General features: G+C 35.8%; 1 protein-coding gene across 1 annotated transcript; it reads right to left on the bottom strand.

The window, feature by feature from the left end:
* Positions 1 to 7,170: 7,170 nt before the first annotated feature.
* On the bottom strand, positions 7,171 to 15,731 carry rpl24 (ribosomal protein L24). The gene is made up of 6 exons (XM_039744824.1): positions 15,658 to 15,731; positions 15,459 to 15,534; positions 14,662 to 14,772; positions 14,121 to 14,257; positions 8,930 to 8,993; positions 7,171 to 7,294 (listed from the first exon to the last, which is right to left on the bottom strand). Exons 1-6 carry the CDS (start codon positions 15,660 to 15,662, stop codon positions 7,214 to 7,216), a joined length of 474 nt encoding a protein of 157 aa, XP_039600758.1. The 5' UTR covers positions 15,663 to 15,731; the 3' UTR covers positions 7,171 to 7,213.
* Between the last annotated feature and the right edge of the window lie 79 nt (positions 15,732 to 15,810).

The following is a 15,810-nucleotide window of genomic DNA, read 5'->3' as shown; positions in this document are numbered from 1 at the left end:
GCTAAAGGAAGACAGTGTAAAAAAAAAAAAAACCCGTGCATGCAGTTTGTCACATCACAGATAAAAGGAAGACGAGCTGTTTATTGATGCAGTAAGGAACTAATCGATGAATGAAACCTCTTATCTTTACAGCGATTGACAAACACGGAATGTAACTTGAACACATCCTACAAATACGAGCCTGATTGAAAGAAATAATGATAATCAAATCCTTGATGACAGCAACATTCAATAACACTCACAAAACAATTACTGTATATTGACAATCATGTTACGTTATTTTTAAAATGTTCCCTTTTCTTTTCATAACTTCTACTTCTCCACTGCGTACACGGGTATATATATATATATATATATGTATATATACCCGATCTACAATACATACTTTAGCATAGACAAGCCACACGCTGTGGCTAATTGTAGAGTCTTAAGCCTCTAACGCCGACATTGAGGTTCGATTCGAGAGGGTGTACTGACTATGTACGCGCTACCTGATTCATTTTACCTTCGCATCTCCTTGGTTTGGGACGTATGAAAAATATTAGGTTAACGCAGAATCATGTTACGTTATTTTTAAAATTTTCCCTTTCTTAGCACAAGCACAGCTGAGAAGCTTCGATGCATGTACTCCATAGCGCGTTAAAAATAGCGCATTTAATCACACTTTCAATTCCAAGCAAGCGGGAACTTTTGTCAATGCATGATTTCCTGGTACATCCATTACACTGATGCACACATCACAGCTACAAAAATGTTAGAGTCGGAATAAAGCGCTTCCTACGACTGATCATTTCGACTACCCGGCGAAGCCTTGATAAAAGCATGGTTTTGTGCACACTGAAAAGCAAGCAAAATTAGATGCATTACAGAAAGCGGACTTTGTGGCTCTTACTGGGGATCATTGGACTTCCGTGACCGTTAGTAATTCTAAATACATCTAATTACAAAATGTTCAATGATCACACTGTTTTAGCCTAATGTACAAAATAATTTTGGCTAATGTTACTCAGAGTTTAAAGAGTAAGCTGGTCAAATTACCTTTTATGTTTCTGACTTATTTTTTAAGAAGAAAAACTGCACTTTATGGTGAAATTTTGGTTATTATTATTTAAAGACAATACTATTCTGAAAATGTACTTAAAGTACTTAGACTACCACTTTATTTTTAAGTCTGCCCAATTTTAACCAGGGATGATATTTTTGTTTCTGTTTTGAATTCAAATGCAGTTTAAAAGCTTTTTTTCAGAAATTAAAACAGCTTCAGTTTACAATATTCATGTCCATGTCTATTATTTGATTCTGTAAGCCCACTAAAACCGTTTTAAATAAAAAAAAAATTTGCGATTTGGGGCAAATTTACGTGTCGATTACATACGATTAATCAAGATTAATTCTTACACAGCCTCTAATTAATTGGATTAATTTTTTAATCGAGTCCCACCCCTAATATATATATATATATATATATGTAGATTTGTATATATTGTATATACAGTATGTATATATGTGTGTGTGTATATATACAGTATGTGTATATATATATATATATATATATATATATGTATATATATATATATATATATATATACCAGCAACACTCATGACAATTACAAAACAATTACATTGTCAATCATGTTACGTTATTATTAAAATGTTTCCTTTTCTTTTTACTTCTCCGCTGCCAATCGCAGGTATTTTGTATTTTGCTATATATATATATATATATATATATATATATATATATATATATATATAAATAGATAGATATGACAACAACACTCATATCAATGACAAAACAATTACATTAACAATCATCTTACGTTATATTTAAAATGTTTGCTTTTCTTTTTCATAACTTCTTTAACACACTACTTCTCCGCTGCGAAGCGCAGGTATTCTGCTAGTAAACAATATGCGGTTAGTTTCAGTGTATTTATAAAGCCGCGTCAGGAAAATAAGGTGTAACCACACAGGAACAATAGCACTGCTTTGATGCTGGGTGCCGCCAGTCTGCAAAACTGAGCGGAGAACCTGCGTACGACAAGGTATGAGGTACCGTGGAAAAGTGCGTGGCTTTACGCCAAGTGTAGGCTTTATACATCGCGATTTGAACATGGAAAAGTTCTTAAGCAACATTTCTGTGCGTAAGCACCGTTTATACATGAGGCCCCAGATGATGAAAGAGACTACTATTTCATGAAAAATATTAGCTCATTTAGAATTTGAGGGCAACAATGCGTGTCAAAAAAAGTTGGGATGGGGACGAAAAAAGGCTGGAAAAGTAAGTGGTACTAAAAAGAAAAAACTGGAAGAACATTTTGCAACTAATTCAGGTCAGTAATACTATATGACTCGGTATAAAAAGAACATCTTACAGAGGAAGAGTCTGTCTGAAGTAATGAAGATGGGTAGAGGTTCACCAGTCTGCAAAAAACTGCCTACAAATTGTGGAAGAACTTCAGAATAATGTTCCTCAAAGTACACTTGTGAAAACATTGAACAGTTCATAAATTACAGTACATTATATCATCAAAACATTCTGTGAATCTGGAGAAATCTCGGTGCGCAAGGGACAAGGCCGAAAATCAAAATTGGATGCCCATGATCTTCTTGCCCTCAGGTGACACTCCACTAAAAACAGGCATAATTCTGTCATGGAAATCAATCAACGGGGTCCAGGAACACTTCCACAACTCATTGTTTATGAACACAGTTAGCCAATGCAGGTTAAGGTTTTATCATACAAAGAAGCCATACGTGAACATGATTCAGAAATGCCACCATTTCCTTTGGGCCATAGCTCATTTAAAATGGACTGTGACAAAGTGGAACACTGTTCTGTGGTCTTACGAATCATAATTTGAAATTCTTCAAATCTGGAAATGCACCATCAATGCTCAAAGGTATATTCAGGTGTTAGAGCAATATATGCTCCCATCCAGATGTCTTTTTCAGGGTAGGTCTTTCATATTTTAGCAAGACAAGGCTAAACCGCATGCTGCATTTACTACAACAGCACGGTTTTGTGGTGGAAGAGTCCGGGTGCTGAAATGGCCTGTCTGCAGTCTAGACCTTTCACCAATTGAAGAAATTTGGTGCATCATGAAACAAAAAAATACAACAAAGACGACCTAGGACTAGAATACTATATCAGAGAGAATGGGACAACATTCCTCTCCCAAAAGTCCACCAACTGGTCTCCTCATTTCCCTGATGTATACAGACAATGGTAAACATGGCCCTGTCACAACTTTTCTGAGAAAAGTTGCTTTTGTCAAATTCAAAATTACATTATTTTTTTTTTAAACGCTGTAAGCTTTTCACGTTTAATCATTTAATGTTCCCTATATTCTATTATAAATAAAATATAGGTTTACGAGATTTTCAAACCCTTGCATTTGTTTTTTATTTACATTTTACACAGCGTCCCAGCTTTCTGGAATTGGGGTTGTACATTAACTATGGTGAAATACCGATTTGGACTAGCACTGTGTCACTGCCCCATTTTAAGTACTCACTTTACACCTGTAAAAAACAATCCTGTCAGAATAGATCTTAAAAATTACATGACCCCCTCCCCCATGTAAAAGCAATTCAATCTGAATATGGCTTAAAAATTGGAAGACTTTTTCTGCTTTAGTTGATTTTAAAATTCTCTGTCAACTTCCATTTTTATTTCACTACATTTTCAGTCGTAAATGACACATTTTCCTCATATCCTTATTTACAGCGGCTACACCCATTCCTTACTGCAATATTAAACCAGAAAACAAAAGGGTTATGCAGACACAATGCTTTATTCAGTTAGTCATGTAAAACCTGTCTGTCCCGTTAGTATTACTTAACAGTTTTTAAGAATGGAGCTGGAAGTTTGTGTGTGTTATAAAACTGTTGAAAAATGTGCTTGTAAAGTCAACGTCTTGTTTACAATTTTGCAGATTAAAAGTCAAGCTGTTTGTCCAAAATCAGATTTTTGTCCAGAATAATAAAAAAAGTCATATATTTCACTGTTTTTCAATATTTAAAATATAAAATGAAATCATGTATTCCTATATGTCACATACAACCATAGACTGCTGTAGTAACTGTATGGGAGACCAATGAGCACTGACTGGCATTTTAGGACTGATGTGCACACACACATTATCTACAAGGGAAAAATTCACAACACATTAGAAAGTTAATTATATGAACTGTTTAAAGCAGGTACCTCTTTGAAAAGCAGTTCTTTCCTAAAGTTGAGTTTATGCAGTCTTCGTATTTTAAGTAGCTTAATACATTGCTTTCCATATTTTGCTGTTACCTTTGTAGCCTGTTAACTTGGTATTTACCAACAGAGAGAATTTGACTTAATGTGACTTCAAGTTCAATGCAGCACAACATTCTTCATGAGACTGGGAGGTTACACATTATGCATAGAGAATGTCAAGAGTAATGCCAAGTGACAAACCATACTTGAAATAATGTGGTCTAAGTTGACCCTATACTGTTATTTCACTTTTGATAAAATAAGTGTAAAATGAACACCTAAAATATACAGGTGCTGGTCATAAAATTAGAATATCATGACAAAGTTGATTTCAGTAATTCCATTCAAAAGTGAAACTTGTATATTAGATTCATTCATTACACACAGACTGATGTATTTCAAATGTTTATTTCTTTTAATTTTGATGATAATTGACAACTAATGAAAGTCCCAAATTCAGTATCTCGGAAAATTAGAATATTGTGAAAAGGTTCAATATTGAAGACACCTGGTGCCACACTCTAATCAGCTAATTAACTCAAAACACCTGCAGAAGCCTTTAAATGGTCTCTCACAGTGTAGTTCTATAGGCTACACAACCATGGGGAAGACTGCTGACTTGACAGTTGTCCAAAAGACGACCATTGACACCTTGCACAAGGAGGGCAAGACACAAAAGGTCATTGCTAAAGAGGCTGGCTGTTCACAGAGCTCTGTGTCCAAGCACATTAATAGAGAGGTGAAGGGAAGGACAAGATGTGGTAGAAAAATAAGTGTACAAGCAATAGGGATAACCGCACCCTGGAGAGGATTGTGAAACAAAACCCATTCAAAACTGTGGGGAAAATTCACAGAGTGGACTGCAGCTGGAGTCAGTGCTTCAAGAACCACCACGCACAGACGTATGCAAGACATGGGTTTCAGCTGTCGCATTCCTTGTGTCAAGCCACTCTTGAACAAGAGACGGCATCAGAAGCGTCTCGCCTGGGCTGAAGACAAAAAGGACTGGACTGCTGCCGAGTGGTCCAAAGGTATGTTCTCTGATGAAAGTAAATTTTGCATTTCCTTTGGAAATCAAGGTCCCAGAGTCTGGAGGAAGAGAGGAGAGGCACAAAATCCACGTTGCTTGAGGTCCAGTGTAAAGTTTCCACAGTCAGTGATGGTTTGGGGTGCCATGTCATCTGCTAGTGTTGATCCATTGTGTTTTCTGAGATCCAAGGTCAACACAGTCATCTACCAGGAAGTTTTAGAGCACTTCATGCTTCCTGTTGCTGACAACCTTTATGGAGATGCAGATTTCATTTTCCAACAGGACCTGGCACCTACACACCGTGCCAAAGCTACCTGTATTTGGTTTAAGGACCATAGTATCCCTGTTCTTGATTGGCCAGCAAACTCGCCTGACCTTAACCCCACAAAAAATCTATGGGCTATTGTGAAGAGGAAGATGCAATATGCCAGACCCAACAATTCAGAAGAGCTAAAGGCCACTATCAGAGCAACATGGGCTCTCATAACATCTGAGCAGTGCCACAGACTGATTGACTCCATGCCACGCCGCATTGCTGCAGTAATCCAGGCCAAAGCAGCCCCAACTAAATATTAAGTGGTGTACATGCCCATACTTTTCATGTTCATACCCTTCAGTTGGCCAACATTTCTAAAAATCCTTTTTTTGCATTGGTCTTAACTCATATTCTAATTTTCCGAGATACTGAATTTAGGACTTTCATTAGTTGTCAGTTATAATCATCAAAATTAAAGAAACAAACATCTGAAATACATCAGTCTGTGTGTAATGAATGAACCTAATATACAAGTTTCATTTTTTGGACAGAATTACTGAAATAAATCAACTTTGTCATGATATTCTAATTTTATGACCAGCACCTGTACATACATTTACTCTCATACACTAAGCTATAACATATTCAAAAAGCATCAACTCTCAAGAATGTTTTTGTTAATTTCTATAATTTGAAGAAGGATCGCATTTTGTTTGGGATTGGAGCAACATGTTCCCTACCACATTTTTGTGTCTTGTCGTGTACACGCCCACTCAGTGACTAGCGAGATCCATTTTCCTTGCTTTAATCCATTATCTGAAATGAATCTGCAGGGGTTCTGCAGAATCAAGTCTTAATTGCACCATCAGAATTAGTAAATTTGGGCTGTAATTAGTTAAAATTATAGTTAATACTTGGTTTTGGACTATGTCTCACTTCTACTGGAACTCAATCTCGACTAGTTGCAGCCTTGGACTTGACAAATAAAGACTTGACAATAGCTCTACCCAACACACAGCAATTTCTAAAAATGCCAGAGAACTTTTTCCCCCTTCATACCTGGGTGCAGAATAGACTATGGGTGCCAAAGCCTTCTCTCCTTAAACTGATCTCTTCAGGACATCTTCTTGATGATGGTAAATATTAAAATTGCATTTCTCCTGGAATATCCTGCATCAATACTAATCCATAGTTATGAAATAGCAAGTAGCACTTACAATGCATAAAAACAGGCAACGGGTGAGCACATTGCAGCCATGTGCAATGATCTACTTAATCCAAAATTAAATCTTCAAGCAGGTTATCAACTGTAAAGACATTCATTTTGTGGTTTAAAGAAGCTTTGATTTAATATTTAAAGACTACACATGTATTCTTTGACTTCCATGAAATAAGCATAAACCTTTTGGGAGGAAACAAGTGAGATTAGGGTTTTGTTTACACTATTTGTTCTTACACCAATGTCAAATATAATTACTGAATACTGACAACAACTTCAGGTAAGTGGAAGTGTATAACTGACTAACTGATGATTCTGAAGCTTGCTTGTACCCAATAAGTCTTCTGCCGTAGTAAACTTGTGTATTTAAGTTGAAGCATCAGCTGGATGTTTTTCTTAAAAACACCACCACCAAATACTCTTACACAAATCAAATTTATTTTAAACAGTGGTTCCACATTAGCGTTTTCCACCAACACGAGGAGCCTGAGCTTTCATGGGCTTGGCAATCTTCTGTTTAGGGGCAGCCTTAGAAGTAGCCTAAAAAGGAAAAGAGAAGCAGGAAAGGTAAAAATTAAGTATGATAATATTAATGTGTAAATACTAACTGCATAAATAGAAAAATAGTAATAGATGATAGAGTGGAGTCAGACCATTGACTGAGGCTACCTAAATCTACTGTTTTTATCAGTTAAATACCCCTATAATACTAAAATCTCCACATACCAGAGATCTTAATTATTCTAATCACAGTTAGTTGTTAAAGAAGCAAAAACAGAATTAGTACTAATTATGAATTAGTAATGGGCTATAAATTGATCAATATTTTTTATCATGAAAAACGAAGACAAGATTAACGTATAAAATTTGAACATTTTTCATCTGTCTTATTTTAAAAGAAATAGACAAAGCTTGGGGCTTATCACGAAACATATAGTCTTTGTGAAACACCAGAACAGCAACCAGTTCTGGCACTTTGCAGTATTGCATGTTCCTATAAACTAGAAATGCGACAGTTAACATGGTCTTAAATAATGTGAGGAGAGATGTTATGTAATAATGTTTTGGTTAACATAAATCAGACCAAACAACAAACCCAATATGCAAGATATGGCACCAACAAATACTCTCAAAAAATCTACTCCTCCATCTCAAAAGATACCAATTGAATATGATGCTTGTCAGAAGAAACACTCAACTAATGTGATGAGCAATATGTAGACCTCGGTCTGTTGTGGCAATGTTTGCAAATCACTGCATATAAAAAAGGATCAAAAAGCCAACAGGACATTATGAATATAGTCATTGACATTCACCAAGATTCATTATTTTTGAGGTGCTTTTCTCACTTCCTGTCCAGTTTTATACACTCAGTCTTTGAAGGTGACTCTCTCAACATGCACCTTTATTCCTCCGCATGCATTTCCCACGCACACTTCCTTTTACTTTGTGACCAATCAAACTGTTGAGGTACTGGACACACGGAATTGTGTTTTATAATACAGTTGATGTATAAAGCTTATATTACTGTGATGTTTACATTTAAATATATTTGAACTGTTGCACAGCTTGTTAGGTTGGGCTACGTAAGTGGTATTTCAAATAAAACATTTGTTTAGAAAATTTTGTATATATATTTTTGCATGTGTTTTTTGACAAATATTTCAAACTATAAAAACATCTTACTCAGTCTGCAGTATTAAGATGCACTCTTACAGTAATATGAATTTATCATGATAGAAATTGAACAGTGAAAATTGTTATTTTTGGCTATGTCACCCAGCTCTGTCATCAATTTGCACTGCCACAATCCTGTTCAAACAGACAGCAAAGAATGGAAATGGACCAAAGTCTTTGAAGACATGGTTTTTGACATCTCTAACCTACATAGATTAAATAATGTAGAAATGGCATAGGACTCCACAACACAACTCTACTGACAAACATTTTGAAGCACTTGATGCCATATGTAGACAAGCAATGCAAAATTGATTGATTGTCAAGACTGCACGTCTAAATCTCTTCAGAATGTATACATTCTGTTGACATTTAGAATGATAGAAAAGCAAAAATCACTAATACCATATGAAAGTAGAATTGTATCTATAGTAGGATTTTTCAAAAATTCTTTTGAAGTGTTTTGAGTATATTTCAATAAAATGTCCAATTATTTACCTTAGCACTCTGGGTCGTAGCCTTCTTGGTTACTTGCTTAGCCTTCTTAGCCTCTTTAGCAGCCCTATAAATACAGATTACTAGATCAAAATCAAATTCAACACATTAACACTTTTTTCAATACTAAGTTATTTTAATGTGCCATGTGAGCAAAAACATTTATTTATATAGCACATTTTCATACAAACAGTAGCTCAAAGTGCTTTATATAAGAATAGAAAAATAAAAGACACAATAAGAAAACAAAATAAATCAACATTAATTAACATCGAATAAAAGTAAGGTTCAATGGCCAGGGGGGAACATAAACAAAAAAAAAATCCAGACAGCTGGACAAAAAAAAAAATATCTGTAGGGATTCCAGACCATGAGACCGGCCAGTCCCCTCTGGGCATTCTACTTAACATAAATGAAACGGTCCTCTTTGGATTTAGGGTTCTCACGGAAGGGCTTGATGAAGATGGTCACGTAGAATTCTGCCTTTTAATCCATCCATCATGTGAGAAAAGAACCCCCGCTGCCCAGTAAACATCACAAGTTTTCCGAACTGAATTGCTAGAGATAAGCATTTTTCATTCGTTTTGCATGTGATGTTCGACACGTAGCTGGAAGTGGTCTTCTAGCCTGTGGCAGTGAGCTGAAGTGCTGCTTTACAAAAGGTGACGTTCCAATAGAGATCTGTGCAGGACATATTAAACACTAGCTCCTACAATGTTCCACCCCTGAAACCACCGTAAATAGTTTGAAAAGTGTATGAAAAACAATTTCAAAATTTCATCTCTCTCTCTTCTGCAGCATTATTACAAGAGAATATAAACAACTCAAGAGGCATTCTGACTACTTTTACACCTGATCAATATATAGATTTTAATAAATCAGTCAGACTAAGGATAAAAAAATACATGCTATTTTGTTGAACTATGCTTGAGCATCCTTGTTATACATATTTCTTCTGGAGATGAGCCACACTGCTTAGGGTGCAGGGGAAGGGGACTTAGGACTGGCTGGGTTTCTGCAAGTTAAGCAGCTGATTAAACTCAACATTGGCAGTGAGAATAACATTTTATTATTTTAGCGCCTTGAAATTAAATGCGCCACTCTGAGGTTGAGAAAGAAAGGAATCCCATCAATAGCCACTGCTTATGTGAAGTCTTCACATCTTTCCTTAGTTTACACACAACTGGCTTTCCTCTCACACCATGAAGATGTGTCTATCAGGGTATCAATTCTAACTAGGCATAGTGATAAGATGTGTGTGTGACAGAAGGCACTATGAGCTCTCCATCAAGAGTTGGTATCTGACTTTTAATCAATGTTGTAAGGATAGGCACCAGTGCCACGCGACTGTAATTATACACATCTGAATACCAAAATGGCATGTACAAAGATTTCCACAACGAACAACCAGGCACAATCAACACTTACTTGACAAAATAGTTAGTCTAAAAAAGAAGTCAAGCATCTGCTCAAAGTTCGTTTTAAATGGTTTCATCTAAATGAATAAAACCACAACTTACTGATTCACCAAGTATCAAGCACCATATATGCCTGGAGGAATGCGCAAGTTTTTTTTACAAAAGCCAAAACTTTCTAGGACTCACAAAATGTGCATAACTACAAAACACAATTGTTTTAGTCTATTTGAATAGCAACTTCTAGAAAACTAGCCAGCATTCAAAGTCCTGGAAATGCTAATGATAAGAGTGGGTTGCTTGCCTAAATTATTTCCTCTATGAGCACTACATATGCGTAAAATTTAGTGTGTCCAGTTTGAAATGATGCATGCCAATTTAAAACATTTGGCAAAGAACTATGCAACGATTCATGAAGGTGAATATTTACAAACTAAATGCAAGAAACACTGTTTTGATACTGGACTAAAACATACCATTGCATTTGGCAATAATGTAGGATTGTAAATAAACATTTTAAAATCTATTTAACCTATACAAACAGTATGTTCCCAGAAGGGGAAAAAAAAACCTACATGATAATTTTCTTTACTGGTGACTAAAAATCTGTTTTGAATGTAAACAGTTGAAAACCTGCAAAGAAATGCTATTGGTTAAATAGATCTATCCTTTATACAGTTCTAATTGGTATATATCATTTATGTAAATAAAATTTGATCAAAAATGTAAACAGTGGATTGTTAAAATCAACATTCATGAGCACACAAAAATATTAAAATATAACTACTTTTTGTATGGCATAGCATTGGCTGCCAGTTATACCACCATGGGTATAACTCAAAACAACTTTGGTAGAATTTTCACATACTACAGTGTCAAAGGTTACTATGTACAGACCAACATCTCCCAGCTAACAGTAATTCTTTTGTTAGGAAAAAAAAAAAAGGTTAATTAAAAAGGTGCCAACAAATGGGCAAAAATCAGTAAAATATCAGCAGTGCACAGCAGCAGTTCTGGAAGAGATATCTGAATTTGCAACTCATTTTGCAGGTGACAACTCAACTCTGCACTGTAAAAAGGCAAAAACCAAAGCACAGAGGCAAAAGGCTAGAGAATTTCAACTAGTTCTTGCCAATTCATGCCGACTCAAAGAAAAAGTACAAGAAAAAAAAAAAATCTTAACTATAGATCTATTCTGCCAGGGTAAACAATACAGGCTGAAGTAACTATATAATGGTATAGGCCAGTGTTTCTTAAACTGTGGGTCTCCATTTAATTGTGTGGTAAAATTAAGCAAGTTGTCCAAGTGCAAATTCTGTAACAAGTGATAAACCACCTATTTATCATACTATTCGTGTCAGTGTAGTATGTGAAACAATGGTGACGCACCACAGACCGCTTTTGTTTTTGTGTCAAAAAAACCAAAAAAAAAAAACATTCCCACCTTGCATTTCACCAGTGAGCCAGGACTGGCTGCAAACACTTGAATAAAAAAGGGAGAGAGAGGAAGAAATGACGGACGAGCTTATAAGGGGAAGAGAGACCGCCACAGTAGTCTGAAATGTTGAAAAGAAAAATGCAGGTGCGACTCAAGAATGTGCCAATTTTCAGTGTTTTGTGAGAGGTGAGTCAACAGAGTGAGAGTATTTATTGTGTCATGTTTGAGAGTATTTATTGTGTCATGTTTTATACTAAATGATGTTCCAGTGGTCATGGACAACTGATTGGTTCCTCATTATGCGTTTGCTTTATAACAGGCACTGAACTTAAATTGGCAAAGGAGGTACTTTGTTTTATGTCAAACATGCCTCAATGAGAAAAAATTCCTTCTTATCACACTATTTTAAAGTAGTTCTACAAATAATCTACTGGTAATATGAAATGTATGTTAGACCAACTGAGAACAGCAAGAACACTTCAAAATATCAAAGTGAGACATGCAGTAATCATTCAGCACGTTAGTAGAAAACATTTTAAATTGGATTGTTCACTAAATTATTCAGCAAGACTTATCCTTTCACCTGTAAGTTGTACGGAAATTGTGCATATTTATTTTAGGAATAACTTAACTTTTTGGTTAAACTGTTAAATAGAAACTGTATTATTTGAAACTATTTGTGAACTCATTAAAAAATCAATTCTTAATAGTGGAGCTCATTTAAAAAATGTATTTTAAAGGCTGTTAATCAATGCAGCCAAATTAAAAAAATTTTAATTATACAATTTAACAGGTGTCAGTATGAAAGGTCACTGTGTCACCTATGCCTTCAAAAATCTACGTATTCCTACCAAGCTAAAAGCTAAGCACTTCCTCAAGCAGGGACACACCTAAATTCTGTTCTCCTTTTGAATGATAGTTGTTTTAAGCACAAGCTACAGGTGCTCCCAGCATGGAGTCTGCATATTCTTCCTGTGTGCACGTGGCTTTCCACCAACTGTCTGAACACATGCAGCGTAGGTGAACTGGCCCTATATCGTGTGTGTGTTCCTGCAGTGATGGGAATGACATCCTGTTCAGGTGTTGTTTCTGCTTCGAACACCATGGTTTCTGGGTTAGGGGTAAGCTGCCCCATCACCCGGCTCTGAATAAACAGATTTGGTATATAAATAAACAGAAATTTGCTCTCTTAATATTCACTTCAAAAAAATATGACTGAAAGAAAACATTTACTTTTTTTATTGTATGGCCATTGTTATATGTCTCTATATTATTCTGCTGACATAACGATAATCATCTTCTTGGATCCCAGTACACTGCTGATTTTCAAATTTGGGTCCTCACCTCCTTAAAGCGTTAGAGCTCAGCATCACTCGGGGTGTAAAAACTGTGCTTAAGTGTCAACAGGGCCAACCGTACAGACACGGCTTGTGTAAACGTTACACCCGAGAATTACCTGGGCTATAAAAGTGTGTCAACAGCATTAGTGCTGAGCATTGCTTGGGAAACTATGTAGGTGTAAGCAACAGGCCTGAGTGTTACGCAGGCAATGGTGCAGACACATCTTGTCCTAGCCTCATATCTTTCTATATTTTCTATTGATGACCCTTTGTGATGAAATTCTTCAACAACATATGGATATAATACGTCTTCTTTAATTGGGAACTTAAACCAAGGAAAACATTATAAACTTTATAAGAGCTGAGAAAGCAGAAAACATGTCTGTCAAAAGCATTCACAAGAATGGAAGGTGAGATTACCATGTGCGTGGTTGAAAATGGTTGACAGGAGGCTGTGACCTGAATAAATCTCATGGCCAAGGTCTCAACTCACGTGACTTGAAAAAAATCTTCCAGAAAAACTCGCCACAAAGCAGGATTTTTTTTATTATTATAATAGAGAGATTTGTATAGTTACACTTTATACACTTCCGACTTTGTACTTTTAGTATTTTGCACATTTTACAGTACGTCATTTTTCAAGCAAAAAAGCAACATTTGTACGTTTCTTTGAGAAAAAATTTAAACACAAACAAGGCTATGAACACCTGGTAGTCTAGTTAACATGACGCAACAAAAGCCTTGATATACGTAACATTTAAACACAATATGACATCTGAATAAAAAGTTACTGATCAGGCATATCCCTTCATATCTTCCATGTGCTGAACTGCAAATATACTTTTTCAGCAGGATAACATTTGGTAATTTGAAGATACATTTTTGGAATGGCCAGAAAATTCACTAATAAGACTACATTGCTATTAGTTAGGCATAACTACTTAAATAATTTCAAGGTGCTTAAACAATTAATCTTCTGTGGACAAAAACACAAGACTCACCGGATTGCCTGTTCCCTTTGGGCTTTGCGCACTTCAGGCTTCTGATTTCTCTTGGCTAGAATTTCTGCCAGTGAGGCACCAGTAATAGCCCTTTGTAACTTCACAACACGACGGGCACGTTTCTTCTGCACCTCTTCCTACCAAACATGACAAATCAAACGTAGGTTGGTGTGAGTGAGAAGGGTTTATAAACATTTTCATGTAACATGAGAATTGAAAACAGATTCTGATCTGCACACATTTTACTATGAATCACCACCATGTCAATGTGACAGTTCACTACTTGTAGATTTAAAGCTGTGTCTGATTGCTTATAATGTCACTACTTGTATATTTAAAGCTGTGTCTTTTTGCTTATGTGTGAAAACATCAAATCTCCCAAACCACATTATAGTGTCTTAGAAGACATGTACACCAGCTTATACAATGAAATACTTTTAGATGAAGAACAAAAATGAATAAATTATTTCCACACACCAAAAATGTGTGTTAAAGTACAACCATATTTTCCATGCTTGGTTGACTCAAGAAATATACTTACAGACTGGCCTTTCTTGTGTTTACGTCTATACAAGACAGTCCAGTTGATTTGTCGAGGATTCCTCTTTGCAAGGAATGCCGACTCGCATTTTGCATTCAAAAACTGGAAAACCTTTAAAAGAACAAAGGTTAATTAAGTAGAAAATAGCAAAAAGAAGAAATTGTAATGTGCTAACAGTCTTTATTTCCCTTCAGGCACGTTTAGAAAGAGAAGTCATCAAGCAGGCGACTCCAAGCTTCTCCAATTACTGATGCGTACAAATTTTAACCTAACTTCCGGTTCACCTTATTTACTATTAAGTATATTCGCAGACAATAGTAGTTTACTTTCCAACGCCACTTGGGGGAGGAGGAATCCTTTATTTATAACAAGATTTACAGTAAATGTGAGGACCCCCAAAATGTCAAACAAACGTGGCTCACTAACCGAACCCGGGCGATTTAACCCCGCGATCGGAGTTAAGGGAGAAGACATCCAGCAACTACAAACATAGGCCTGTTCTACACTTTTGAGGACAGGCTACTTATTGATTGCCATTTGACGTTCGTAACATGGATTCACCAAAACCACCCATCAGCTAACGCTTTAACACAAAATATAAGCAACAGAGCATCATACTTGCTCGGGCAAACTCCGAACACCGGAGCCAGAAGAATAGAACTTTAAAGACACATTAATATACTGTACCAAACTTAAATCATAACACATTAAGTAAAACAAAAAAGAGAACAATACATTTATGAAAAATATATTTATTAAACAAGCCGAAATCAAATCTGGAGCGACTTTAGTTTTACCTTCCCGTCAATCCTGGCGTATCGCCTGCCATGGCCAGGGTAGATTTTGTAACCGCTAAAGCTGCAGAGTTCGACCCTGCATTTAAAAAAGAATAAAGGAGGAAAAAATAAAAATGAATTAGACATGATATATATATCTCATGAATGACTGTATACTGGATTTACAAGAGGATGGTTGCTGATAACAAGAATCACTCACTTCATGTCTACGGCTAAATGGCGAAGAGGAAGAGAGCATCATGGGATCTCCGTATCTACCTTCCGGTAAATAATTAATTACTCAAATAATTATTAGAAATATAAATAACTTATATAAAATGTTATTTCTCATCATTAAATATTCAGAAAACTA

This window comes from Polypterus senegalus, chromosome 2 (assembly GCF_016835505.1).
Source record: "Polypterus senegalus isolate Bchr_013 chromosome 2, ASM1683550v1, whole genome shotgun sequence".
In the NCBI taxonomy this organism is placed as follows: domain Eukaryota; kingdom Metazoa; phylum Chordata; class Cladistia; order Polypteriformes; family Polypteridae; genus Polypterus; species Polypterus senegalus.
This window is presented reverse-complemented; position numbering and strand designations above follow the sequence as displayed.